The following is a 27132-nucleotide window of genomic DNA, read 5'->3' as shown; positions in this document are numbered from 1 at the left end:
CATCAATAATAAAAAATTTTGATAGGATTACTAATAAATTAATATTTATGAAGAATTCACGTACAAATATTATCTAAAAATTAAATATCCAAAAATAATGATACGATTTACGGTTCTTGAATGTATAGATACATAAATCATTTCAATCGATAATCATGAACTTAACATGGTAATTGTCACATCGATATAATTTTTTTCAAGAAATTAAATCAAATTGTATCTTTAATTTAAAATATAATGATTAATCTTGATAAAAATTATTGTCCAAAAATCAAAAGATAAGCATATTCTTAATCGGTATAAATTTTATTCGATTAAAATAACAGACCAAGGCACAGGATCTCGTCCAAAAAAGAATAATCGTGCTATATGAGATACACGTGCAGGGGCAAGAAAAACATATACATCAAAAAATAACAATTTAGACTCGACTAATTATTAATCAAAAAGAAAGAGGGAAAAAAGGGGGGAGGGGGAAGAAAAAAATTCTGGCACGCCAGAATTGAAACAACCGTGCATGTGTATCTTTATTTCGAATCGCACTTCTCGGTTAGGGGAAAAAAACGTCTTAACGAGAGGAAAAAAAAAATTTGTCAAAGCCACAATAAAATTCATAAGTTATTCGCTAATACGAAAATCGATAAAATCCATGATCCTCGTGGATGAGAAAACCTTGAAAAAAATTTCACGAGGCGCAAGTCCTCCATAAAAAGAAGACAAAAAAAAAAATGAAAAAAAAAAAAAAGATAAATAATAGCTTAACAGAAAAATAATATCACTTACAAAATTGCGATTTTCGATTAAAAATTGAAAGACCTAATTTTCGTTAAAACCCGCGTAAAGGCTTTACGCGACAAATTTTTATCGTAAAACTAAATATAAAAAAAATGGTTAACTTGATAAATTCTGTATACCTACCATGTTTTTATTTCCTAAGCCTGGTCCTGTCTATTAATTTTTTTTCCTTTATTTATCCCTATAAATTTATTTCTTTCAAACTTTTTTTTTTCTTTTTTTTCTTTTTTTTTGCTTCACGAATATTTGAGAATTTTACATCGCCATATGAATATTTCTTCGAGCAGAAAGTTTTAATTTCCAGTTCAATTTGTCGATCTATACCTTGATTTTTCTCTTTAAATAATAATTATCGATGAAAAATATTCTGATAAAAGTTGAATAATTTCAAGGAGATGATGCAGCGATGTATTCTTATAAATTTAAAAAAAAATAGTTTAATTATCGTATGTACTCTAAAATACTCACATCTTCTTGAAAGGTATATTTAAGGTATATAACTTTTATTCGAAATATTTTTCAACTGAAACTATTATTTAGAAGATAATCGGATTATTTATTTTACACACTATGTTAATTGAATTTTTCTGCCATTTTCATGTGCTTTTTAATAAAATGGCGATAGAAAAATCTTGCGTATTCGTGAAACAATCATCTTCCGAAATAATGTCTGTTTTTATATTTTTAAATTTTGAAAATTCTATCTCGCGCGCTGAACAGTGTCGTAGAATTATCCTAAATAATTGCCGACACTTTCAGCCATCTCGTTCATAGGGATCACCTCCCTTTGAACGTGTTCATCGAAGTTCACCGTCTCCTCTTCTTCGGTGGAAATATTGGCATTCGTTTCCACTGCACCCTCTCCGCCCTGGATGGTTTTCTGTTGATTCTCTGACGAAGCTTGACCTAAATTATTAATATTTACGTTAATAATAATATATTTTTTAAGTTTTTAATTAAATTTTATAGAAAGAACACTTAACTTAATGGAAAATATCTTCACATTACAAAACTATAAAATAGATAAATAATAAAAAGTGCATTAAACAGTTATTACAAACTTTTCTTAATGATTAAACATAAGCATAAACATAAACAAACTTGATGAGAATTAAGAATTAAAGAAATAAACTTATAAAAAATAAATTTCGATATCGTAATATGGAATTCTTGGAATATTAATTTCTTTTTTTTTTTTATTTCTGTTATTATTATTTACTCAACAATCACTAACCTTGACCAAGATCTCGCGCTTTGCCGTGATAAGAATATTCACGTGCATTCGCGAGACCAGAGATTACACATGCACTCAAGGCACTACGATTCAAATTCATCGGTGATGCATCGTACCATTCATTGCTGTCCGCATCGTAACATTCCGCGTATGCAATCGTTGTCGAGCCTTTTGAATGAAACATAAAATTTAATTATTTATTACGAAATTAAATTTATATAAAACAAATTTTTATTTTCATATTTATGAAACTTTTCTCATGTATCATATAATTTATAACTTAAATTAGACAAGATTCTTAAATCTTTAACATTTTTTAAAGTGTCGTTGAAAATTCTGAAAATCGAAACTTTCGAAGAATTATTGCACTATGATTAAAAGAATTTTAACTCTCAAGAATTTTCCAGAATTTTAAGCTTCCAGCGAGTGATTCGAATTTTACAGAAGCAATCTCTATTCATTCACTATGTATACATACTCTATACATTAATAGTATTCCCAATTAATATCCAAGTTTGCGTTACCATTGAATCCACCAACGACGAATATCATGTCGTCCAGAATGACCGTGGCGAAATTGCTGCGGGGGCTGAACATCTCTGGAACCGCGTGCCAATCCTCCGAATGATTCGGATTGTAACGCTCCCCTGCGAGATCATAAGGGTCGATATTGCAGCTGGGAACATTAATTTCTATGGGGCGTCAGATTTCTGCGCCAAAATTTCTATGGAATATATTCCGAAGAAATTTCAAAATGTTTTTATACTACTAATCGAAATATTTTCAAAAACTTTTAGCAAGAGAATTTTTATTAAAAGATGGGAACTTCAGAAATTTCGAGAAAGATTTTTTTAATTAGATTGAATATTCGAGGCCTGTGTTATTAAAAGCATCGAAAAATTTACAAACATAAATGTTTATTTTAACATTATCGAAAATCTGGAAAATCTTCCAAATATAAACTAAATAATATAATTGTGATTACCAGAGCTAAGCCTGATGAAGCCGTTGAAGCCACCCAACGCATAAAGGCTGTCTCGAAACGCGACCAAAGAGACACCAGACCGCGGATTGATCATAGGATGGATATAAGTCCACTGATTGGTCTCCACGTCGAATACCTCCGCGGAATTCAGAACTTCACGACCGCTGAAACCGCCGACGATGTAAATCTTGTCCTGCAAGGCGGCAGCGCTCGCGTCCGATCTCTGCCTGTGCATCGGCGGTATCATCTCCCATTGGTTCCTTTGCGGTTCGTATCTTTCCCCTGAACTCATTCTGGTGCGGCCATTGTACCCGCCGAGTGCGTATATCTTTCCTCCTAATGGTCAATGAGTCACGTATGGAGTGATTCTCGTATTAAAGTATTTGTCTTTTGTTCGTGCTACAATTTATCTTTTGTTGCGTACTTACTTCAAGCAATGATTGAGGATTTTAAAGCAATTTTAATAATCGGAGGAACATTTGAGATTCGAACATTTAGGTTTCAATTAGACTGCATTCCTTGGTAGAAACGTTAAAGGATCAACATTGTTACAGTTGTAACACGATATCTTTTTCTTTGATTAGAGAGCATTGAATTTTTGATGAAACGATGAGACTTGATATCTTATATACAAATTTTATCAAAACCGATCAACCAAGTTTTAAAATTATGCAAATTATCTATTTATAAAGACATATTCGACAACAATTAATGTCTTTTTTGAAAAAAAAAAAGATATATAACTATAAACTCTAACGATCCCCTTCAAAACAAAGTTTATATAAAAAATATTTTATAACAATTTAACGTTCGAATTTTGGACGATGCATTCAAATGTTCGCATAAAACACCCTTTATAATCGTAGAAATGTAGAAGCAGAGTGTTTCATACGCGGTTATACGTGCATATATAAGTTCATCGTCCTGGCAGGGTTAAAAAGAAAAAGAAGAAGAAAAAAAAAGGCCACTAACCGTGGGTGCAAACGCTGACGTAACACCTCGCGTGATACATGCACGCCCGTTCACGCCACTCCCTCGTCACTGGATCAAAGCATCTGACCGTGTTGAAGTGCTGATTGCCGTCGAACCCGCCGATCATGTAGATCAAATTGTTCAACGTGCACAGGCCATGGTAGGCCCTCGGCGTTGCGTCCGTGCTCACTGATAGAAACCATCTGTCAGCTCTGGAGTTCACATTACACACATTACCTGTGCGAATCTCTATCAACCGATTACGATTATTCGACGCGAGAAATTAACATCGCGGCGATCGATTGAGAAAATGAGAAAAAAAATCGATGGATCAATTTTAATTGTTAACTGTGTGATAGAACGATAGAATTCCATCCGTTTAAATTCACCAGGAAAGGATACAAAGAATCAATAAGATCGAAAATTCTTATTCGAATTTTTGTAAGATGAGATATATAAAGATAAGATACGGAAAATTTAAAAAAATTAACGTGATTTCTATCATGAATGATTAGCTAAAAAGAATATTAAGTGAATATTAAAAGTCATTGAGTCAGTAATTAAAAATGACTGCAATGATTTAAAAAATACTTTACTATCCTTCTTATGAATTTTGTGATTTGTTGATTAGAAACTATTAATATATCATATTGGAAGTATCAAAGTCATCAAATTTTTATTTTGAAAATTCTAATAAATGGAATTCTACTGTTTCTATTAGCGGAAACCATGTTTGCGGTTTGAGGAAGGTATCGAGCACCTCGTGTCGTAGGTTTCCACAAAATTCGTCGGGGAACCGGCACTCCAGCCACCGATCGCGAACAGGATCTCGTAAGGGATACGAGGTTTAGCCAAGGGATTGTTCAAATCGATTTCGCCGCTCCCTTGTTTCGCTTCCTGCTCTTTTAGGTATTGGTTTGCGGGAGCTAGTACTTGCTGGCATGACTTCGAAACAAGAAAATAAATTTTACAATTCATTAATCGTGAAATTAATTGCAGTAATTGATTTGTTGATAAATTAATAATTTAATTTAAAGAAAAAATATTTTGTTTTATAATATGTATATGATAATAACGAAATATAAGAAGATAAAAAAAAAATATTAATATCCTAGGATAAATTTTAAAAAAAGAATTTCGTGTATATACATTTAAAAACTTAAAATATTCAATAAATGTCCAAAAATTTAAGGGATGATTCTTCAAGCTAAAATAAAACGAAAATTACATGAGTTAATGTAACTCGAAGAGAACACAAAGAGAATCAATTATTTTACGATCACAGTCTTTGATATCGTAATCTTTTTTTTCTCCATATATCATTAATTGAATTTCTCACTGTGTCAACCACATTACATCACGTAATTTGCTTTAAAATTTGCTTAAATCTTACTAAAATTTGGAAAATTTTAAAAAAGTCGCTATAACTTCAAAGATAGCGACTTTTAATCCATGAATTAAAGATCATTAAAACCGGTGAATCTTTCCCTTTAAAATGCTTTTTCATTTATCTCGATACGATTTCCGGTTCTCGAGATATCTTTGTGTAAAGAAAAAGATAATTTTTAATTGTTTACTATCTCTTTCTTTGTCATTGACTCGGATCTTTCACTCGCACTTCGTCACTGACCAATTCCAAACTCTAGACGAGTGAGATTGGTCAGTGATAGACGCGAGTAAGCAGTTTTTTTTACTACTTCTGGAAGAACGTACACATTTCCTGAAAAAAATATAGGTCACGGACAAAACTTCTCTACCGTGTTCTAAGTATTATGTACTTTGAATCCTTATATCTCAGTAACTAATCGAGATATTGGAATGAAACAAAAAATGATTTTAATAGCATAATTTCCTCTATTTCTTGAGTTTGTATTTATATAAAATTCTAATTTTTTATTTGTAACTTAGTATTATATAATTATATAATATATAATATAATTATATATTATATAATATAATTATATAAAATGATTTGTTTTTATTATTATTATTCATTTTAATTTTTATTTCGACTTGACGAATCATCCAATATATAAAATTATATAAAAATCTTATAGTTATGATTCTAATTTTATTTATGGTATGTAAATAATCAATCTTAAGAAAGACTCACTTCATCCTCCTCGATAATCTTCCACGTGAGAACATTGTTCGTGAAGAAGTTGTAACTCATCAAACCGTAGCGCACACATTTCAAGAGCCTGGGTAAATAAGGCCTTCTTTCATCGACATTATGCTCGAGCCAGGTTTTAACGGCCTCGAAAACTATTTCTTCGTTTTTAACGTTCAACTCGTCGTCACGTAGAATCGCCTCAAGTTCCTTGCTCGTCAGCTCTTTGAATTCCGGGCTCTCTTGTAGTATCCGCTTAAAATGATGGCGGATGTATTTCCGCCCCTTCTCTTCTAGGTCGCGGCAGAAATAGTGACGAGCGAATTTGAAGATTCCTAAATAAAAAACCGATAAAAATTTCTTTAAATTATCGTGAAACGTAGTAAAAAATATTCACGTTAAAATATTCGACGCGATATTTTTTTATAAGGAATGTACTAATAAAATAATATAGAAAATAAAATAAAATTGATGATTTTAGAAAGATGTTCGTTGGTAAAAACTTGATAAAAAATTTTAATTGCATAAAAGTAGTTAAATATTCTTGGAAATTATTATTTTCGGAGATAAATTTATTTGTTGTTATGTGTATATATGTATATAAATTAATTTTCATTGTACGAATAGTTGTATATTTTTTTTCTAAAAATAAAATAAATACTACAAAAGCATAAAGATTTTTTTCACTAAAAGTTAAATTTTACTTAACTTTCCAATTTTATGCGCATCTCTTAAAAGAAGATATTATATCTTATTTTAATACGATAATTGCTCGTCTCCAAGATTCATAAAATGTAATTTCTTATTATGTTTCTTTCTTGCGAGATAAAAATTAGAAATTTAATTAAAATGGTTTATTACCTAAGCAATTTTCCGGGCGAAGCTCCTGCAAAAGAAACTGGCAGCAGAGCTGAACGACACCCAGGACCTCGAATTGATCGGCGAGGGGTAAAAGTTGTTCGACATTGTCGGCGTTCACGTTGCATGTGCCAGTGTAAGCATAATCGAGGATCAGGCTGAAAATTTTCCCGGGGACCGAATCAATCGCGACCTCCGTGGTTTCCGTCTTTCCGCCTTTCAGGCTGTTGGTGAAGAGAGCCTTGAAATATGGGCTGACCGCGGATAAAATAGCGCGATGCACCGGGAAAACGTGGCCTGTGGCACACCTTATTGCACCATCGCACAGTTGTTGGTTTGCTCTAAAACATTAATATTATAATATATTAGTAAGAGAAGGAATGAAAGAAATTGAAAGTGAATGTATTAGTACAAATACGAATATTATTTTATTAATTCGTACGATTTCTTTAAATTTATTAAATATTTTATTCTCTCTTTTTTCTTCATTGTACGATTCGATTCGATCAATTTGAATCTAAATTAATTTAAACCAACAAATTGATCAATTCGAGTATTTGAGAAATGTTTAATTTTAGTTTCAAAGTATTACGGCTAATTAATCAAAGTATGGAAACTATGTTCTCAATTAATCAAACGATCAATCCCAATTGCTCAACACTACTACACTTTGAAAAATTCTTAACATCCCCAAAAACTGTAAAATTTATTATCTCAAATCGATCGATCATCTTCGACGAAGCCGATCCATTCTAGCTTTCGCGTAACTCGATTAAAACATCCTATCCACGAAAGAGTGTAATAGGAGAGGGTCAGTGATGAAGAGGGAGATCGTACAGACCTAAGCTCGGACCAGACCAAGGGGAATTCAACGAGGGCGTAATTGGATGGCAGGCACATGCATTTCCTTATTTTAGCCGGCTGTTTTCTGACGCACTGCTTCAGCTTGGTAGCGGAAACGGCGGCCCGCGACATACGGCTGCGTGAAAGCTTCCTAAGCTTGATCCTTCCGCGGCCGTCCATTGCCTCGCGGACGAGCCACGCGATACCCGCGTCGCTGGCCACCATGTGCCCCGACCTTTCCACCGCGTTCCGCGATACGTTCCTCTTCTTCGTCCTCCGCTGTGTATTCGTTATGGTTAGCGATGCGAGCCCCGGCACACCGGAGAGTCGCGGCCATGACAGAGGAAGGCCGTGAATTTCAACTGAATAGTGAACGCGATCGAGATCGAGTCGTGGCGTCGATTCGAGGACAATTTCAATTGTGCTTTGGAGTTTCAAATATGGAAGCTTCGTTTCAAAAGAACGAACATGTTCGAGTTATTTACACTTTGCGTGTATTTTTTTACATGTTAGAAACATGCATACGTTTCATATATAATTTATAATTGTAGGTATTTTTGTTATACGTATTTACGTTTTATTTACGTGTTTTTATATGAAGATTGTATGTATTTTTTCCTAGTTTTATTATTTTATATTTATTATATCGTATTTAGATTTTTAAAGTTAATTCTGAAGATATATATTTATATATTATTTTTGATAATATTAAAAAATGTTTCAGATAAAAATTAAATGATTTGAGGAGCATATATTGTGATGTTATTAATTCTTTAGATAGATAAATGTTGTCTCATTCCATTCTGAATCGATAATATCGCATGCGACACAAGAATGATAACAAGTTTTCGAATTACGCGACACAAATATGCATTGAATGATGAAAATCATCGGAAATTTTATTATTACTATTTTATATTTGTAGTCTGTGCTTTTATATTAAAATTATATTTAGTTACAGTTAATTATAATTCCTTTGATCCCAGTAGCGCTGTTATCTCATTTTATTCTCGATTGATAATATCGCTTGTGATACAAGAATGATAACAGTCTAATTCCCCAACAAAAAAAATACATTATTTTATAATAAGACCGATTATATAAAAAATTATTTATTTAAATTATAAAGTATTTAGAACGAAAGAAAAATTAAAATTATATATAACATGAAAGAAAGCAAAGAAAAAATAAATAAATAAAAAATGAAACATTTAAATCATATTCATACAACGAACCACTGTATCTTCAACCAATATTGATATAATTTTTTCCAACATCGTTGCATCCCTGAAACAAAAATCCCCCTATGAAGACACCAAATACAACCCCAAACGCTTAATCAACCCCTTGCTGCTATCACATGCAGCGCACCCTAAACGAGAGGCGTAGGATACGAATATAAAACAGTATATTACACACATCCTCGGCTATTTCAAAGCACTTCACCACAATTACTACACCCCTAAGAAGACGAGTAAAGTAACGTTATGAATTCACACCGATTTCTCGATGCATCGTTAGAAATATCGTTTTCAATAAGCTTTGATATCTTATGATTAAAAGACAAAAAAATCTCTAAAATGACATCATTTTCCAAATCCTCGAATCATCAAACCATTCCTCATATACCAAAAAAATAACGAAACCTTTTCCATCCTTTCCAATATCAATTCCCCCTTCCCAAAAATCAATCTCCTTGAAAAAAAAACCTAAAGCATCGACCATTTCCCCTCGAAAATTTCCAAACACCGACCGATACGTGTCCCCTCCAACCAAAACACTCGAAAGCACAAAGCCTAAACACACGCTGCACCCTCCAAGCTTAATCAACTACCGAAACGAAAGCCAAAAAGAAAAAAAAGAAAAAGAACATCCCCCGGATCTGGTGGATCTGGTGGCGCGACAGGGCGGGGTCGTTGCCGATCGAAAGCGTATCGGGCCAGCATCGTGGCCTCGAAAACAAAAAGCCACGGTCGAAGGTTAAGGGCTTGCGAGGGCGAGGGCGCGCGCTCATCGTTACCCGCGAAATCGTATCGTCCCGCATACACACACACACATACGCCCACGCATCCGCGACCACGATATAGCACGCATATAGCATATAGTAAAACGAAGACATGCGTGAGTACGTGCGTGGTTGTGGCCTACGTAAAAGTCACGTGGCACGCGACCGCCGCCAATCAATATCGAGGCGATGTGGGGTGTGTGCGTTGACGGGGAGGCAGTGAAAGGCGGCGAAGCAGCGCGAGCCAGTGCGTCCGCGGCCGTCAACCACACCTTGTCGGGTTCAGAGAGAGGAGAACGCGCGCGCGCACTCTCACAAACACCCTCGACACGCACCCCCGTCGCCGTAGTTCGACCGGTCGTTTCGCTTTCGACGCGGTCTGCCTGTTGCGGGACGGCTGACTCGCCGAGGGAACAAGGATTCCAAGTGCAAGGTACGACGGTGGAGTATTGTGTGTACGAATGGTTATTTTCCTTGTTCTCTGGCTTTCTTACTTGCTTACGAGGGGGAGGAATTGTATTTGGAGGGTTTAAGAGACGCGAGAGAAATCACGCACCAGTTTTACGAGAACAAGTTTTGTTTGAGAGTATCTTTTCATTTTTCTTTTCTTCTTATTTTTGGGTGATGTTTGATAGGTGTAATTTGTGTTGTTGTCGTTGCTTGCCTTCTCGCAAAGGAAATTATATTGGAAGGGAAATGAAGTTACGTTGGATGAAAAAAAGAATAAATTTTGAAGGAGAATCTGTTCGTTGAAGTGAAATATTTTTTCTTTGGTTATTTGTAAATGAATAAGTGCAGGATTTAGTTTCTTTTTTGTTCTTCTTGCGTAGAAAAAATTGAAGGATGTTGAGAATTTTAGAGGAAGAATGATCTTTGTGTGAGTTATAAAGTGAATTATATCATTGGTTTCGATTTGTTTCTGGTAGTGGTAAATCTTTTCCTTTTTTCTTACTATTCTTTTACAGAAAATATAAAAGGACGCAATGATTTTAAGGATAAAGAAACACAAATATTTTTTTATTAACATAAATTTGTATCATTAACTTGAATTTTCTCTTTCTTCGTAGATACTATTTCATCGAAAGAATAGTAATTTAGAATAATTTATTGTATTATTTATTCTTGCAAATTCATAAATGTCGAGTTAAAGGATAGTACAATTTTTAATTGAAATATTTAAAAATTCAAGATTGGCAAAGTTGTGTGTTATGCATGGACATCGTGCATAAAAGGATGAGTAGATAATCTGTGGACAAATTAGTGGTGAAAAATGAAGTAAAAATTTTCAGAAAAGTGTGTTCTCTGTAAAAGTTTTAAAAGCTTTATCACCGTGTGTTTAGAGGGAGAACGAGTTGCGTGAACATTATTTCGTTATCATGTTGTTTCGTGACGAAACGGAAAAGCATTGTTTCAGAAAAATTAAGACGTGTTACCTTGACTAATTCCATTTTTTTTCTTCGATGTAGTTTCAAAACCTTTCAAACTTTTGATTTGAAAAGTTAAAAATTTGTTAAAAGTTAAAAATCGGAGTATTGCATTATCTTTTTCATAGATAAAGCTATTCATGAAAAATTAAATTTCGTTGTGATGATAATTTTAATTTCTCCTGTATCTTATCTAAAATTTTTTTAAATATATAAATAAATATAAATATAAATTAATAAATACTAATAATTTATATGCTCCAATATATTACATTTACAAAATGATCTTTCTCTAAAATATAGATACTTTCATAAGTGACTGTATTTGTATCTCTTCTCTGTTACTTTATCTTATCTTTCATGCTTTATTGCATATTGTAAAAAAAAAAAGTTAATCTTTCGAATGATATGTTTATCAAAATTTTTATTATGTTTAATACTATAAAATATAGTTAAACAAGCTTTTTTCTAGTTCTTATCATCGCGAAAATAATTTATAAGCTTTTTCTATTTTCCAACTAATTCTTCATTTAATTCTCCTAAATTTGAAACTCGTTGCTTCTTCAACAGATTGATTATAATAATTACATACATTTTTTTAATTATTAAAAATCATAATTAATTTTCGAATCAAAGAATTTCCAAATTAATAGAAACGATAATCAAGAATCGATCCTCACCTCAACAATTCAAATTTTCTCAACAACAAGGATTAAAACCAACAAAACATCGAAACTACTTCAAACTCTTCTCACGTCCACCATTCAATTCCATGAAAACCAAACTCAATAGACGTCTCGCCCTTCGACCAATGAAATTGCACAGTCACAATATTCTCGAATAATCGAAGAATATTCAAAGCTACTTTCGATGACCTCAGTCTAGTTTCTTTGCGACTTTTTCTCAATTCTTTTCCAAAGAATCGATTTTCTCAAAATAAAAAAAGAAAAAGAAAAAAAGATATGGTGGAAAATTCATTGAGACTTAACGACGGTCGAGCATTTTTCGAGGAGGTGAAAGTAGAGAAGTATGCGTGTCAGCCAGAACCGCTTCCTCGTGCCTGATATCGAGCGATCGAGCGTCGTGAATTTTTTAGATCGGCCCTTTCTGATGCTCACCAGGCGAAACGTGTTCGCCGGTTTATCTACGGCTGCCAGACACACACCCGTGTCACGGTGAATGCAATATTAAACGAAGCCGCGTGATGCTGTTTCGCGAGTGAGGGTGAGATTCAGACGGCATTGGGGGCGGCGTTTCAAATCCTCCACTCTGCACGCGTGAAATTCCTCGACGCTGTTCTCTGTTTTCGACGAGTCGATGGTATTTTCCGTGTGTTTGTGTATTTCGTCTCTTTCTCTTGCGGTTTCTTTTTTACTTTTTTTTACACGAATCTTTTCCTTTTCGTCCGTGGATTGGAGGGATGAAAGTTTCGTCCAAGGACAATTAGTTGGATAAAATTATTATGTTGCAATCGTTTGATGGTTTTGTAAGATAAAAGTGGTATTATTTCGACGCGCGTTTTGATGAATGGTCTCGTTTATCTTAATAGAATAAGAAGAAGAATAGATTTGTAGCGTTTAATTTTCCAAAAATTCACGAGAAAAAGTACATTTGAAAACAGATTTGAAAAAAATGAATCATGTTATTATCTTTTTAGTTATAAAAATAGTTTTCTACGAAAAGTAAATCGTAACACGTCCTGCTTATGATAATGAAAATAAATTCTGATTTAAATAATTATTAGAATGAAATTTTTATGTTATTATGTTATTTATCTTATATCGAAAGTGATAACAAATAATTTTGTTGAATTCTAGAATTGAAACTCTGGGACGTGATGAATATTTTATTTGACATAGGTAGCTGAGCTCTTGAATTTTTGAGGAATTTTGTGAGGAAATTTTATTCGATATTTATGTTGTTTGTAAATATTTGATAACATTTTTATGTTATCCCTATTGATCGAACTTTCGTAATGCAATTTCCATCATATCTAATTTTTTATAAACGATCCTATACACTTATTTTAATAAATCAGTAATTTTTGCTACATTATATTTTGTAGATAAATATATTTCATAAAATTAATTTTTGAATAAAATAAATAAATATTAAATGTCTAAAAATTATTATAAACTTAAAAATAAGAGAATTATACAAAGAAAAGTAGCTACAAAAAAAGTGTTGATATCTGAAGAGAGAAGTGAAAAAAAAAAGTGTAGTCAGTACTGGTCGATACTAGACGACTCTTCCCTATTTAAAAATTCTGGTCACAGAAAGAAAATGGTTGTATGAGGATATATGATAAAATATTCAACGTATATTTTATCAGAAAATTAGAAAAATATCAAGATATGCATATATCTTGATATATAGAAAATTACATGATATTATTTATTCTTACAACCAGTATTTTTCTTTTATTAATGCTATAAAACAATGAAAAATAGATGCTATTTTTTTTTATGTTCTTTTACAATCCGTAAAAGATAAATTTTCGTGTTTCACAGTCATAACGTAGCCTCACTAAATCTATAATCAACGAAACGTATTTCTATTATGCAAATTAAACAAAGATAAAATCTATATTTCACAAAGAAAGAACAAATTTTGTAATAAATTTGTAAAAGAATCATGAAAACCAATGATTATCTACTATAAATTTATTTCGTAAACACAATAGAATGTTTACTTCAATATTTCTACTCTTTATCTTAAATAATTTTCCTATATTAAAAATATTCCCTATATTTCATATTTGTATATAAAAATTTCCAATTTTTTAATTCTCAATCGATTCATTTACACTACGAGCGAATTATATTTTAATCCTAATAATTATAATTAATCTAAATTGTTTATATTGCAAATAAACTATTCTAATATATAAATAAACTAACCTAAACACTTGAATATGCAAATATTTAACCATATCCCTTCTTATGATGCGATACGCTTATTCGTTAATGACACGTATTTTTTATAGACACAGCACGACGAGAAACGGATTCAATAAATCACACGTCTTAATTTTCGAGCATCCTATCGCTCGAGAAGTCGAGAACGAAATGATTATAACGACGGTAATTCGATTTCACCTATACGACCGTCGCTCGTCGCGTCACAACAAATCGAAAGTCGTTTGTACGCCGCGGCACCGTGCGCTGTTTCCAAACACGAATTCGAAATAAGATCGAGCTGTCGAAATGATCTTGTTCTCTGTTTAAATTGATTTTGGGGAGGGGGGAGGAGAGAAAATTTGGAAAAAAATGTTATTTAATTGAACGATATTAAAAATTTATGTTTTTTAAATGATTTATTTTATTTTGTTTTCTGATGTAAAAATCGAATAATTGATGCGAATTAAATGTAAATAAATAATTAATAAAAAAACAATTATTATGTATTATACTATAATAAAAATTATTTTAATAATTATATTAATAAAAAAATTATTATCAATTTATCAAAACCAGTGAAATAGTGAAAATTCTTGGTTAATATTGTTCCATTTGCAAATAGCTTTTACAAAAAAACTTTTTCAGAATTTTGTAACAAAATTGTATGTATTTTTTTATATAAAAAAAAATATGAATGAATCAAATAAATAAAAAAGATGAAATAAAATGGATTTATGAAATTCGAAGCATAAAATTAATATTTTTTCACGTATAAATATTTCAAATAAATAAAAAAAAATAAAATAAACTTGTTTTATCAAATTCAATAAATATTTTTTGAATATTTCTAAATTTTAATAACTTTAAATAGATTGTTTTTATACAATAAATATGGTGATAATATGATATCATATTTTTGCATTTACAGACGGATAATTGACAAGGGATTGAAGAAGATGGACATAAAAGGACGAGTTGCCTTGGTGACGGGTGCCGCTTCCGGTATTGGTAAATCATGTGCCATAGAATTATTGAATGAAGGCGCGATGGTAAGTAAAAAATAAAAAGGAAATTCTTTAATTCACAGAACAATTTAAAACTCTTGCAAAAGGAATATTTTTTTAACTTCCATTTAATTATAATATATCGTTAATGAATTCAATTAACGTGAAATATAATTTAAGTGAAAACAATTTTGAAATAAAAATTTTGCAATGATATATTTCTAAATATCAACACTAAAAATTCAATTATTATTTTAAAAAAATATTTTAAAAAAATATCAACATGATTTTTAAATCAACAATATTTAAAAATCAGGAAAAATATATTCAATTTTATAATGATTATCAGTTAAAGTTCATTGAGTTTCGCTTATTTAATTAAAAAAAACTTTTATTTTTTATCTTTTAAAATAAAATCCTAGGCAATCCATGAAACATGTTCTATTTTTCCCAGCACAATGTGCAATCTTTCGTTTCGAAGAGGCTATTTATTCTTCGTGATCATGAATGAAAATATACTACTTTCGAGAACAAAATCGAAACGTTCTGTTCTTCGTAGTCAGAATAAGTAGATTGATCTTCTAGCAAGAAAACTTTTTATAACGCATCGATATTCATTTATAGGAATATGAGAGGCAATGAAATCTTTATAGTGCTATTTTCATTAAGGAAAGTGACGTTGATACGGGTTTACCCCATGGTACGTAGTACCTATAAAAAGCTGATATTAATAGAGCACTAAGGAGAGCCACAAGAGGCGTTTACTTATATGCATTTCGCAAAATCTCCTTAAGGATATAACCTTGACTTAGTATGTATATCGTTCCATGAATATTCCAAGACTCTCTTGCTCAAAAATATCTCGCTTATATTTAGATTTCCTTCCCATCCGAGAAGAAGAAGTTTTATCTTGCTTTCTGACCGACTTCCACGAAATAACAATTTTATTTTAATAACTACAACGACTCGTTTATCGTGCATAAACGCATGCACATATGATTGTATCGAGACATCGAGTGAATTTGTATTTTTGTAATGTTAGAAAAAAATTGAAGAAATTATTTAAGATATTTATTACGATATATTGATCAAATTTTGATTTGTACCTGTTTCTATCGTTTAACCATCGATCGAGTATTAATTATTTTACAATTATTTTTTTACATAGGTTTCTATATGCGATATAAATGCAGAAGATGGTGAAAAATTAGCGGAAACATTGTCTACGGAGTACGGAAAAGATCGTGTAATCTTTTGTCAATGCGATGTCACAGATTACGCGCAATTCGAGGGTAAAAATTCTGATTTAGTATTAATATAAATATGAATAACAAAATACATTGTTAATTATGAATTTTATTGCACAAAATTTAGAAATATTTCAAATATTTATAGAAATATAACATCTTTACTTTTAAATGATAATGACTTTCTTTTGTAATAAATTTAATTTTCATATTGCATATTAAAATCTCATTTTGCTTCATTCTCTCTCCTTGTATCTACTTCTATTTCATACTTATAATATTGTATCTGCATAACAATAAATTTTATTATAATTTAATCTTAAATTTTTTTATTAAATCTCTAACGAATAATCTAATTCGTAGAATCGTTTCAAACGACGTTCGAAACATTTGGCCACATCGATATCGTTGTTAATAACGCTGGCATCATGAACGATCGGTTTTGGGAATTAGAAGTCGACATTAACGTTGTGAGTATTTATATCCAACACCTTTATGACTTCACTAGTTTTACTACTAGTTTTTCTTTTAATTTTCTGTTTTATCTGCACGAGGTCTTTGTTGAAATTATTGCAGAATGGCGTGATTCGTGGAACTATGCTCGCTCAGCGATTTATGGGGACGGATAGGGGTGGCCAGGGTGGAATAGTAGTTAATATTGGAAGCAGCATCAGCATCAACCCTTATACCAGTGTTCCAATTTATTCTGCCACCAAGGCGGCAATCGTCCACTTCACCAGAGCGTTTGGGGTAAATCAATTTTTTAAAATAAAATTTTCTTTCTACACATCTTAATTTATAAATATTAGAAGAAAGAAATGAAACGAAAACATAGAAAGATTATTACTTACTATTAAAAAAAATGTAAGAAATTATATTATAAACTTACTTATGTATTTCATAATATAATTTTTATAATAATTTCTTAATTCTTTTATTTTTTAATTAATTTTAATAATGCACATTTCTTTAATTTAATTTTGAAAAACATTTTATTTCAAAATTCTTATTTATATAAATAATAATTATTTAATTATTAAATATAGAATCATATATATATTGTTATCATAGCACCAATATCACGTGGATTTAACCGGTGTAAAGGTGATGGCATTGTGCCCAAGTGCGACAGATAGCAAAATATTAGGAGATGTCAGTAAACAGTTGCTCTCACCTCGGTATGTAGACGCCTGGCTTCGAGACACAGCTAGTTCTGTTCCTCAAAGGTAAGAAATTAATTTTAAAATAATAATTACAAGCTTTTATATAATTTTTATTACTTTAATAAATGAATATTCTATTATACGTCTATATATATATGCCATTTATTGTTGTTGCTTTATGAAATAAACAAACATTTTTATGATAATAATTAGAAGTTTACTAATCTTTATACTCATTTTTCAAAATTTTAATTATTGAATTATTTATTATTAAGTTTAAATATGATAATATCTCAGTCCATTAAATGTTTATACTTATTATGCATAAAGAGGTTGTACACTATAAATATACATACGATCGATATAATATTCATTCTCTTAGGCTCATAATGATATTAAATTATTTTATTCATTATTGTTCTATTTACACGATATTAAAACATACGAAATGTAAATTGTATTTGTGAAACACTTTCGATGAACAATTCGAGAAAAGCAAATACAAAAGTTGATATATAAAAATTTCAATTAAAATTTATTTATTAAATTATAAACAACTGAACTTTACTAAGATCGCTCTATCTTCTCTCTTCGCTTTATTTAACGCAAAATTAAATTGTTTATTATTTAATAAATAAGCTTCGATCGACATTTTTATATTCGCACTTATTATTAATCATATTTAATTATTATTATTAGATAAATATTCTAAAAAAAACTTCTCACTTGATATCAATATTCCAATCGAATATTTCGAGACAATTACTCATCTTCATAATTTTCCAGAGCGGAACACGTAGCCAAGGCGTTGATCCAGATCCTGAATACGGACAAAAGTGGAAGCGTTTGGTTGGTTGAAAAAAGCCAACCACCTCACGAAATCACATTCCCAAAGATCTAAAAACCTTAACTGCCATCATTCGCGTGGATCCTCTTCTCGCTTCGATACGAATAACCGTACTATAATCACGACGCCGTAAGAGAGATAATTAATATAAAAATCTGAAAGATCACGCTCTCTCTCCTTCTCGATCTTCTTAATCGAATTTCGAAAAATTCCAATCGTTCCGAAATCTTATCTTGAAATTGCATCGAACATCGCCCTTGAAAAGAGGGATGGATCAATATCTGAGGCGTATAAAGCTATGCGGGATCAAGAACGCGAATATAGATGTAAAGGAGCATAAATCGCATTACCAAAGATTACGAAAGGCAGTTTGTATGGTGAAAGCGTTTCTTTATATGTTGTTATTCGTTCGTGTTAGATTTAGAAAGAATAGAGTTCGTTCTTATAACATGATAATTTAATTAATGGATTTAACGGAGCGATCGTTCCTATTTTCCATCGAGTGATTGAAACGATCTTGAAAGGGAAGTTCTCGATATAAGCTTATATGTGATTAATGAGTGAGAGAGAGGGAGAGAAAATACTCGATGGAAATTGGTGAGTTGAAAAAGGAATAAAGGAGTTAAAATCGTTTGGGTTAATTGGAAAATATCGTAAAAAAATTGAAAATCGTTCCCGATTTCAGGATTGAAGAATCGATAACTTTGTGTAAAATATTTCCATGACACTTACATTTTACATTTGTTAATAACAAGTGATTTTGCACGGATCAGATTTGTAAGGGATCTTTTTTAAATAATTGTAAAATCGAAGGCTTAGATAGATCTTGTACAATGGTAGCGGTAAGGAAGGTGTACGGTGAATTTTTCACACATTTTCTTCAACCTTCGAAACAAAGTGGTCTCCTGTCTTTAATTTTTTTTTTATTAATACACGATTTTATTTTTATTTGTAAAATTAGTATGTTAGACATTTTACTTTCAATTTCACCGAATGTTTCGGATTGAACTTTGTTCGATAAAATTATAAAATTGATCAATCAATTGTATTCTATTGACGATCATTAATCGAAATAATGAAGTTAAAAATTGTGTACAAAATACGTAATTTAATCTGTGAAAAGATTTCAATGAAAGAAAAGAAATCGAACAAGGTTTTGATCTCTGGAAAAACTCAAAAAGCTTTCTCGAAAGCTTTGTTCAAAATGTATGAGCATTCTTCAATTAGGCTTGTAGTGATGTAATAAGGCAAAAAAACAAAAAAAAAAAATGATTCCAAGCAAATAATTAATGTTCTATAGCGATCCAACAATTTGTAACGCGATTTAAAACGTAAGATTTTTTTTATACGATTATTAAAATCTATAAAAAGATTTACCTCGACTTAGACTGTCCAATTCGCAATATGGATGCAAGCAATCATATATTTGGATATATATATATATATACATATATATTAGTAACGAATATTGATTAGATATCAATTTCAAAATTAAATCTCTAAACACTTTTGTAAATTTTCTACACTCTTTTTTAACTATAATACGATCAATAAGATATTTGAAAACGACATTCAATCCGTTAATAAAATAAATAAATATCTTAATTGTTCCGAAAATATATCAAAAAAAAAACCGGAAAAAAATGCATTCCATCCATGAGATAAAAGTTTTTTACATATTTACAGAAACAAATCGATAATCATAAGAGGACAAGTATTTACTCGAGAACGAATTGATCCAATTCATTATGACTTCGTTCATCGTTCGACGTATACAAATGAAACATCCATGAACAATCAAAATATAAATGCACAAATTGTTTCGTGATCGTTCGTAAAGACACTGAAAAAACGACATTCTTTCATTTTCAAATCGAATACACAACGAAGAAGAAAGGAAAAATGATCGAAGAAAGGAAATCAAAAGAATTATCGAAGTTGAAGATCGAAACAATTTGTTCACACGGTCACAAGTAATAATCGTAATTTTTATACGAACTTTTAAACTTGAGAACGACCAATGGGAGAAAAATAAAACAAACATAGATTTAGATATGCGAAATCGAGGCCTAAAACTCTTCGATGCACGAGTTATAATTATTATACATTTTAATCGTCCATTTTTCGATCGAACGTTCTTTAATCTCTCGAATCTGTTTCTTTTTGGAGCAGAAATTAAAAATTATCGGAACTATGAATCAATATATTATATGTAAATTAATATTTATTACAATTAAAATAATATGATGAAAATATACATCATAAACTTGGTATTGATACCTTTTAATAAAATTATAATTAGACTCATAGAGTTAATAAACTAGTCAAAATGGCGAATTTCGCATTTTTAAATGAATATTATTAGCCTTTATTTAAATAAAAATATAATTATATTATAAGTATATTTATCCATTTTCATCATACTATATTAATTTCGATGTTTTGCAATATAAAATATTTAGATACAAATAAAAGGTTTCTAGTTTTAAGTGCGAATTAAGTGTAATAGTTGATAGATTTTTCGAAAGATTATAATCGTTCCTCGAACGATGTTACGATTTAAACAAAGAGGATTTAAAGGACTTCCGAATCGAAGAACAACCGCACATTCGAATATAATATTGCGTAATCTTAATCGACAGCACGGTCGATAGCTAGTGGAAATTGTTGGTTTTGTTATGATTTGCTCGGAATGTATGTTGCAAGCCTAGCCAATAAAATGCATAGCTTTTTTTATAAAAAATTGAGAAGAAAAAAAGTGGAGAAAAGTGTATTACCTTAATTCTTTAACATTATTCTTTGACATTTTCATTCCGTGTGGAGGATCTTTATAATTAAGATACTAAATTATTTATTGAAATGTTTTGCTAAATGTTTAATGTTTTCTTTTTATTTTATTATCGTTATTAATATAAAAAATGATCTTGAAATTAAAATAAATTCGATCTCTGGTTTTTAATTTTAATGTCAATATATATTTTTTTTTTAAATAAATGTGATTTGAATCTATGATCGCAAAAGAGAGATTAGTATTGCTTTTAATTATTAATTTACATGCTTTATTAATATTAGCATATTATTATTGAAAATCAACAAATTCGCATATAATGTTGATATGAACAAGCGAATATATTCTTTATGAATTGAGAGAAAAACGAATGTCAACACGTGACGTTGACAAATGCAAAATGTAACTATCCAACTTTCGGTCAAAATTATTTCTAAATTTCCTGTTTATTCATTTAATGTTGCATTTGCCCTTCATTTTCGTTTACTATTACTTTTTTTCTTTCTTATGTACATACTTTATTACTTTATATTCAAAAATTCATAATATTAATCACAAGGAAACATTATATTTTCAAACAACATGCTATCACGATACTTAACCTCACTTCCCTTCAAACTCCTCAATAAAAATCCAAGGTAATATGACACTTTCGTTGCGTCCTTTTTTATTTTCCGTAGAACGTATTTAATTCTATGTTAGTTTTCCATTTGATCATAAAGGTTTTGTTCTGTTCTGTCATTTCAGTAGCCTGTGGAAATGTAAACGGTGTCAATTTCATGTAAGTGTGGCACGTCAGAAAAAGAAAAAAAGCAAAGGTGATGGTCCGAAAATAATAATACCTGGAAATTGGTGAATCTATATTTTCTATATTAAAAAGATAAATTATTTTTTTGATGAAAAATAATATTAATGTTCAATGTTAAATAGATAATATTAATTTTTTTAAATTAATTAAATTAAAAGAAAATAATATTTTTTATAAAAACATTATTTTCAAATTATCTTTGAAAATATAATAATATATTTTTTAAAATACTTTCAGAAATTTATTATCTATTATTTATTGAGAATAAAATATTTTTTATTTAAAATTATAACGTCTTAAAACTAATCAAACAATAAACGAAACTTGTACCACTTACTTTCGTATAATTCTTTTTTAAATTTCATTTAAATTTCAATTTTAGTGCTGAGTTGTCTAAACCAATTCTTGAGCCTATGTGTAAAAACGCTATAGTGCTTGGAGGATCTGATGGCTTTGGTTTTGCAGCGGCTGATCATCTCTTGCTCAAAGGAGCACGTGTTGGTGTTTTCTGTTAATATAAATTATCTTATTTTAGAATGATTTAATTATAATTATTTATATAAAAAAATTATATGGTAAAATTATGAATGAATTTAAATTACGTTGAATTAATTTAATAAATGAAAAAGAAATATCATGATTATATATAATATTCACACTTTTAAAAAGCCAATTTTAGAGTGCCAAACAAATATAAAAGTTGATATATAAAAATTTTGACTTATTTATTAAGTCATAAATAATTTAAATTTGCATTGCATGAAGTAAGATGAAGATAGAGCAAATCAACAATGTAATAGAGATAGAACTATCTTGATCCGTCTTTTCATTCAATGCAAATTGCTTATAATACAATAAATAATAAATATGATTTTTATATATCAATTTTTATATTTTGATATATAAAATTCTGCAAAGATATCTTACGAATATATTGGCACCTCATTAATAATATAAATTATAAAAAGAAATTTATATAATTTTTCGATCGATATAGACTGTCGTAATAGCTGACCATGATCCTGAAGAAGGGAGAATGGCAGTCGAAAGACTGTGCAGTTTTCATGGAAAAAATCGCTCATACTACGCTCATTATAATATAATGAGTGATTGCCATAGTCACAGTGAGTTAATAACGATAGAGTAATAGAATTTGATTTATACGAACAAGTTAATAATCATCGTATTCAAGTTTCGAGATGAAATTTTTTAAATTTTAAAAGAAAAAGGAATAATAAAATTTGATTTTCGAAATTCGAACACACTTCTATCTCCATTATTTTATGTGTTATCTCGAAAAAAGAAAAGATTAAATTTAAATTTAATAAATCTATTGAAATCATAAATTCTTTAAAAAGTATTTTTTAAAAAGAGGATAATCAAGAATATATATATACTATTATTGTAATAGTATTATCGGTATCAATAGAGAAAATGTTATAAAATTATCCTATTACATTAACATGTTCGAATAAATAGAGACTTCTTACTATTAATAAAAAAAAAAATTCTTTTTCTATTGATTTTTTATTTCATATATTTAAAATTGCATAATAAAATTGTTTTTATTTGATGTGTTCAATTTTTAGGTAGTTTACATGATGCTCTTTGCAAACTCAAAACGATTCATATTATTTTTAACAATATTGATAGAGAAAAGACATCGAATCCGAAGATCGAAGAAGTAATAAATGAGATAATTAATTAATATATATTATATATTTAAATTTTTTATAATATAATATAATTCGTTATTTATAAAAAAAAATAGATGATATATTATTATTAAATCATAATGTTAATATAATTTTTTTGGATAATTAGTTACTAAAACTGTCATCAAACTTCGTAAAAATAAAATAATTTAATTATAAAAATTTGCAGAACACTATACACAAAACGATTCGAATAGGCTTGGAACTTTTAGGGAAGAATAATGGTGGTTCTGGCGGAATAATAATAAACTGTGCGAGTATTTTCGGTTTCTTGGGATGGCCTCAAGATCCATTCCCAATTTATTGCAACAAAGAACCTGCTATAGAAGTCACTCGACATTTCGCGGTATATTGTTTAAATTAATCGTATAAATCAAATTATTTGAACGTTAAATATTAAATAATAAACATTTATCCGTTGATAAAGAAAAAATATAATGTGGAAACAACTGGAGTTCGTTTAGTGGCACTTTGTCCGACGAATAAACACATTCGCGACATAGGATTGCCAATTTTTCCAGATCCTCTTCCAAATAAAACTATATGTGAATTGCCAACTTGTATTCCGCATTCGTAAGTCATTGTTTATTAACTTATAATTCAATTTATAAGTTACATTTATAAGTTATGCACATAATAAATTTAAGGAAAAGTAAATGGCATTAATATGTTTGTCACAAAATTATACGAACACCCAGCTTTTGTGTAATACATCCAATTCATACAAATTTAATTGTTAAACTCTTAACATTTTTAATAAATGTGTATCATTACACTTTACAATTTTTGTAAAGTGTAATAAAAATAATTTATATATAAATTATAAATGTAATAAAAGTAATTTATATATTATTGATGATTGTTCAAACAGTGAAAGAAAAATGAAAGAATGATTGATTTTATATACGATAAATTCATTAATTAAATAATCAAATAAAAAATTCTGCCAATTTAAAAAAATTTAACTTATTTTATGATTAAAATAAAATAATTAATCTTTAAAATAAAATTAAAAAATTAAATTAACTTAACTTGTATCTCTGTGCAGGAAGTATCACATAGGAACAGCTGTAAGTCATATATTAGCGTGGGCAAAGAACGGAAGTGCTTGGTTGGTCGAACCTGCAATCAGCGTCAATCAAATTCCTCAATTACTTCATTTTCCGGAGAAGGAAGGCGAACAAGTTGACCCCAAAGTCTATGAAACACAAGTAAAATTAATAGATTAGAAAATTAATAGGTTTAGATCCTATAAAAAATTTTTTAAAATAATTTTATCAAACATTATATACATATACATATATTCCATTATAAAATATTTGTTTTAAGTATAATATCATATAATATTATGATTTTAATCAACAAAAAAAAACTTTTAATTAGATTTAATATATTGACTAGTATTTTTCTTATTTAACGAAATATGAAAAATTATAAAAATAATATAAAAACATTTTATAACAATTTTAGTATTGTACTGTGAAGATTGACCCACCCTGTGCCAAAGCTAAAGTATGTACACCCACGAAAGAACAAATGTGCATAAAGAAAGAAAAAAAAGATAAAAAAAAAAAGAAAAAAAAAGAAAAGAAATAAATCATCCCTTTTTTTACAACGTAGAATTATGTAATTGTTAATTCATCAAATCAACTGCTGAAATCAAACATGTCCTGTTAATTATAATGATATGTTATAACGATGTATAAAAATATTTTTTGTCAACATTCTATAATATATATGTTTATAATTGTAAATACTTCAATAGAAATAAAAAGGAATAAATAATGTTTAACATATTTTAGTTATTTAAAAATTTAATGAAATATTAATTTTTTAACATAAAAAAAATATATTATATTATTTAAATGCATTAAATGTTAAATATTATATTATTCAGTTGATATTATATTTAAATATGGTCGCGTGTCAAAAATAAATAAAGACAAAGAGAGCAAATAAAGAGTAAAGGACAGAAATTCGATAAAAATTGAACAACTAGCGCCATCTCTGAATTGCTTAAAGAAACAAAAAAATATAAGGAAAATAAGTAAAAATGGTACAACTAGCGCCATCTCTGGATTTCTTAAAGAAACAAAAATATAAGGAAAATAAGTAAAAATGGTACAACTAGCGCCATCTCTGGATTTCTTAAAGAAACAAAAATATAAGGAAAATAAGTAAAAATGGTACAACTAGCGCCATCTCTGAAATGTCTAAGGAAACAAAAATAAGTAAAAATTGAACAACTAGCGCCATCTCTGGAATACCTGAAGAAATAAATATAAAGAAAATAAGTAAAAATTGAACAACTAGCGCCATCTCTGGATTACCTAAGAAAACAAATATAAGGATAGCAAATAATTAGAAAAGGATAAAAGAATGAATAATAATCATCTCTAATGCCAAATATGTTTTTAAAAATACTTAAGAGATGGCGCCACCAATCAGTTCGTATTATTCTTTTACTATTTGTTTTATTTAAGGCATTTTAGAGATGGCGAGATAGTTTTTCAATCTTTATCATTATTTTTATCTTTATCTTTATCAGTAAATATAAAAATAGATCAATTATTTTTTGAACTTTCATTTTAAATCAAATTTGATTGATTATATCAACTTAAAAATTTCACATTGATTTCAATATAACTTTTACATAAATCATTTATTTCTAAATATTTCTAAATATATCATTTTTTATTTCTTTCCTATTTCAGATTTATTTCTAATCTTCCAGATAAAAGATTAATTTTTTGTAATTTCCATCTATTAGTTATATTTTTATTTTAAAAAACAAATAATTAATATGATATGTATATTAATTATCACAAAAATATCATGGTAAAAATAGTAGTAAACAAAATCGTTTAGTAGATACATAGTAAACATATAATAAACAAACTAAATTCTTAAATATAATAATTGTAATAAAATATACAGCTCAGATATTTATGCTATAAATAATTAATTATAAGATTTCATAAACTAAACATTTTGTAACTAAAATTTTAAATGATATTTTACATTTTCTTTTTAATTTTTGCAATCTGTATGTATCAAATGTTCAAACACGAATATTCTTACACAATTTTAGATTAATACTAATAAAAAAAAAATGTAATAATCAATTTGATTATTTATTATTTATTAATTATGTATTATATTATCAAAATAAAATAAATTTCCATAATATTTGAAATAATATTTCTAATTAATTTCTATTCGAATATTATTCAATATCTCTTCCACGATATTACTTACTTAAAACTTTATTATATAAATTGTTAATCCATTTAAAATACCCCCTATTTTAAAAATATTCATTTAAATCGTAAAAAAACAAAAAGATGACGAGTATAATATCTCGAGTATTCACGATACGAAAACTTATCATTTCTACAATATAAAGTCGATACAACTAACGTGTTAATTAAATC

The 27132-nt window shown here is 29.1% G+C and overlaps 3 protein-coding genes and 1 long non-coding RNA gene across 5 annotated transcripts; 2 read left to right on the top strand and 2 right to left on the bottom strand.

The window, feature by feature from the left end:
• Positions 1-287: 287 nt before the first annotated feature.
• LOC108004364 (kelch-like protein 10) lies at positions 288-9860 on the bottom strand. The gene is made up of 9 exons (XM_017067218.3): positions 7796-9860; positions 6958-7295; positions 6100-6431; positions 4747-4931; positions 3987-4198; positions 3015-3350; positions 2554-2676; positions 2030-2197; positions 288-1701 (listed from the first exon to the last, which is right to left on the bottom strand). The coding sequence occupies exons 1-9, from the start codon at positions 8020-8022 to the stop codon at positions 1526-1528; spliced, it is 2097 nt and encodes a 698-aa protein (XP_016922707.1). The 5' UTR covers positions 8023-9860; the 3' UTR covers positions 288-1525.
• Positions 9861-9999: 139 nt separating this feature from the next.
• LOC108004375 (15-hydroxyprostaglandin dehydrogenase [NAD(+)]) lies at positions 10000-19531 on the top strand. The gene is made up of 7 exons (XM_017067242.3): positions 10000-10235; positions 15055-15175; positions 16299-16422; positions 16741-16847; positions 16954-17127; positions 17449-17603; positions 18327-19531. The coding sequence occupies exons 2-7, from the start codon at positions 15083-15085 to the stop codon at positions 18439-18441; spliced, it is 768 nt and encodes a 255-aa protein (XP_016922731.1). The 5' UTR covers positions 10000-10235; positions 15055-15082; the 3' UTR covers positions 18442-19531.
• Positions 19532-21601: 2070 nt separating this feature from the next.
• Positions 21602-22447, bottom strand: LOC133666827 (uncharacterized). The gene is made up of 2 exons (XR_009831533.1): positions 22321-22447; positions 21602-22017 (listed from the first exon to the last, which is right to left on the bottom strand). It is a non-coding gene; the product is annotated as an uncharacterized LOC133666827 (long non-coding RNA).
• Positions 21672-25487, top strand: LOC108004372 (uncharacterized). 2 transcript variants are annotated; one of them, XM_017067234.3, is made up of 9 exons: positions 21672-21813; positions 21926-22027; positions 22366-22480; positions 22981-23107; positions 23573-23667; positions 23868-24044; positions 24126-24271; positions 24747-24909; positions 25169-25487. In XM_017067234.3, exons 1-9 carry the CDS (start codon positions 21758-21760, stop codon positions 25292-25294), a joined length of 1107 nt encoding a protein of 368 aa, XP_016922723.1. In that variant the 5' UTR covers positions 21672-21757; the 3' UTR covers positions 25295-25487. The 2 variants fall into 2 exon arrangements, with proteins under 2 accessions (XP_016922723.1, XP_016922722.1); XM_017067233.3 differs by having other exon boundaries at positions 21923-22027.
• Positions 25488-27132: the final 1645 nt, after the last annotated feature.

This window comes from Apis cerana, linkage group LG10, assembly GCF_029169275.1.
Source record: "Apis cerana isolate GH-2021 linkage group LG10, AcerK_1.0, whole genome shotgun sequence".
Taxonomy (NCBI): domain Eukaryota; kingdom Metazoa; phylum Arthropoda; class Insecta; order Hymenoptera; family Apidae; genus Apis; species Apis cerana.
Note: the sequence above shows the minus strand (reverse complement) of the source record. Positions and strands in the feature narration are given on the sequence as shown.

Excerpts from the sequence above, each read along its gene's own strand:
- LOC108004372 (XM_017067233.3), top strand. The coding sequence starts at position 21,758 with ATGCTATCACGATACTTAACCTCACTTCCCTTCAAACTCCTCAATAAA. Across the intron at positions 22,481-22,980 it reads TCTTGCTCAAAGGAGCACGT|ACTGTCGTAATAGCTGACCA; the intron begins GTTGGTGTTTTC and ends CGATCGATATAG. Across the intron at positions 23,668-23,867 it reads CGAATCCGAAGATCGAAGAA|AACACTATACACAAAACGAT; the intron begins GTAATAAATGAG and ends AAAAATTTGCAG.
- LOC108004375 (XM_017067242.3), top strand. The coding sequence starts at position 15,083 with ATGGACATAAAAGGACGAGTTGCCTTGGTGACGGGTGCCGCTTCCGGT. Across the intron at positions 17,128-17,448 it reads ACTTCACCAGAGCGTTTGGG|CACCAATATCACGTGGATTT; the intron begins GTAAATCAATTT and ends TTGTTATCATAG. Across the intron at positions 17,604-18,326 it reads GCTAGTTCTGTTCCTCAAAG|AGCGGAACACGTAGCCAAGG; the intron begins GTAAGAAATTAA and ends ATAATTTTCCAG.
- LOC108004364 (XM_017067218.3), bottom strand. The coding sequence starts at position 8,022 with ATGGTGGCCAGCGACGCGGGTATCGCGTGGCTCGTCCGCGAGGCAATG. Across the intron at positions 4,199-4,746 it reads GTGGAAACCTACGACACGAG|AGCTGACAGATGGTTTCTAT; the intron begins GTGCTCGATACC and ends TGTGAACTCCAG. Across the intron at positions 2,677-3,014 it reads CTTCATCAGGCTTAGCTCTG|GGGAGCGTTACAATCCGAAT; the intron begins GTAATCACAATT and ends ATGATCTCGCAG.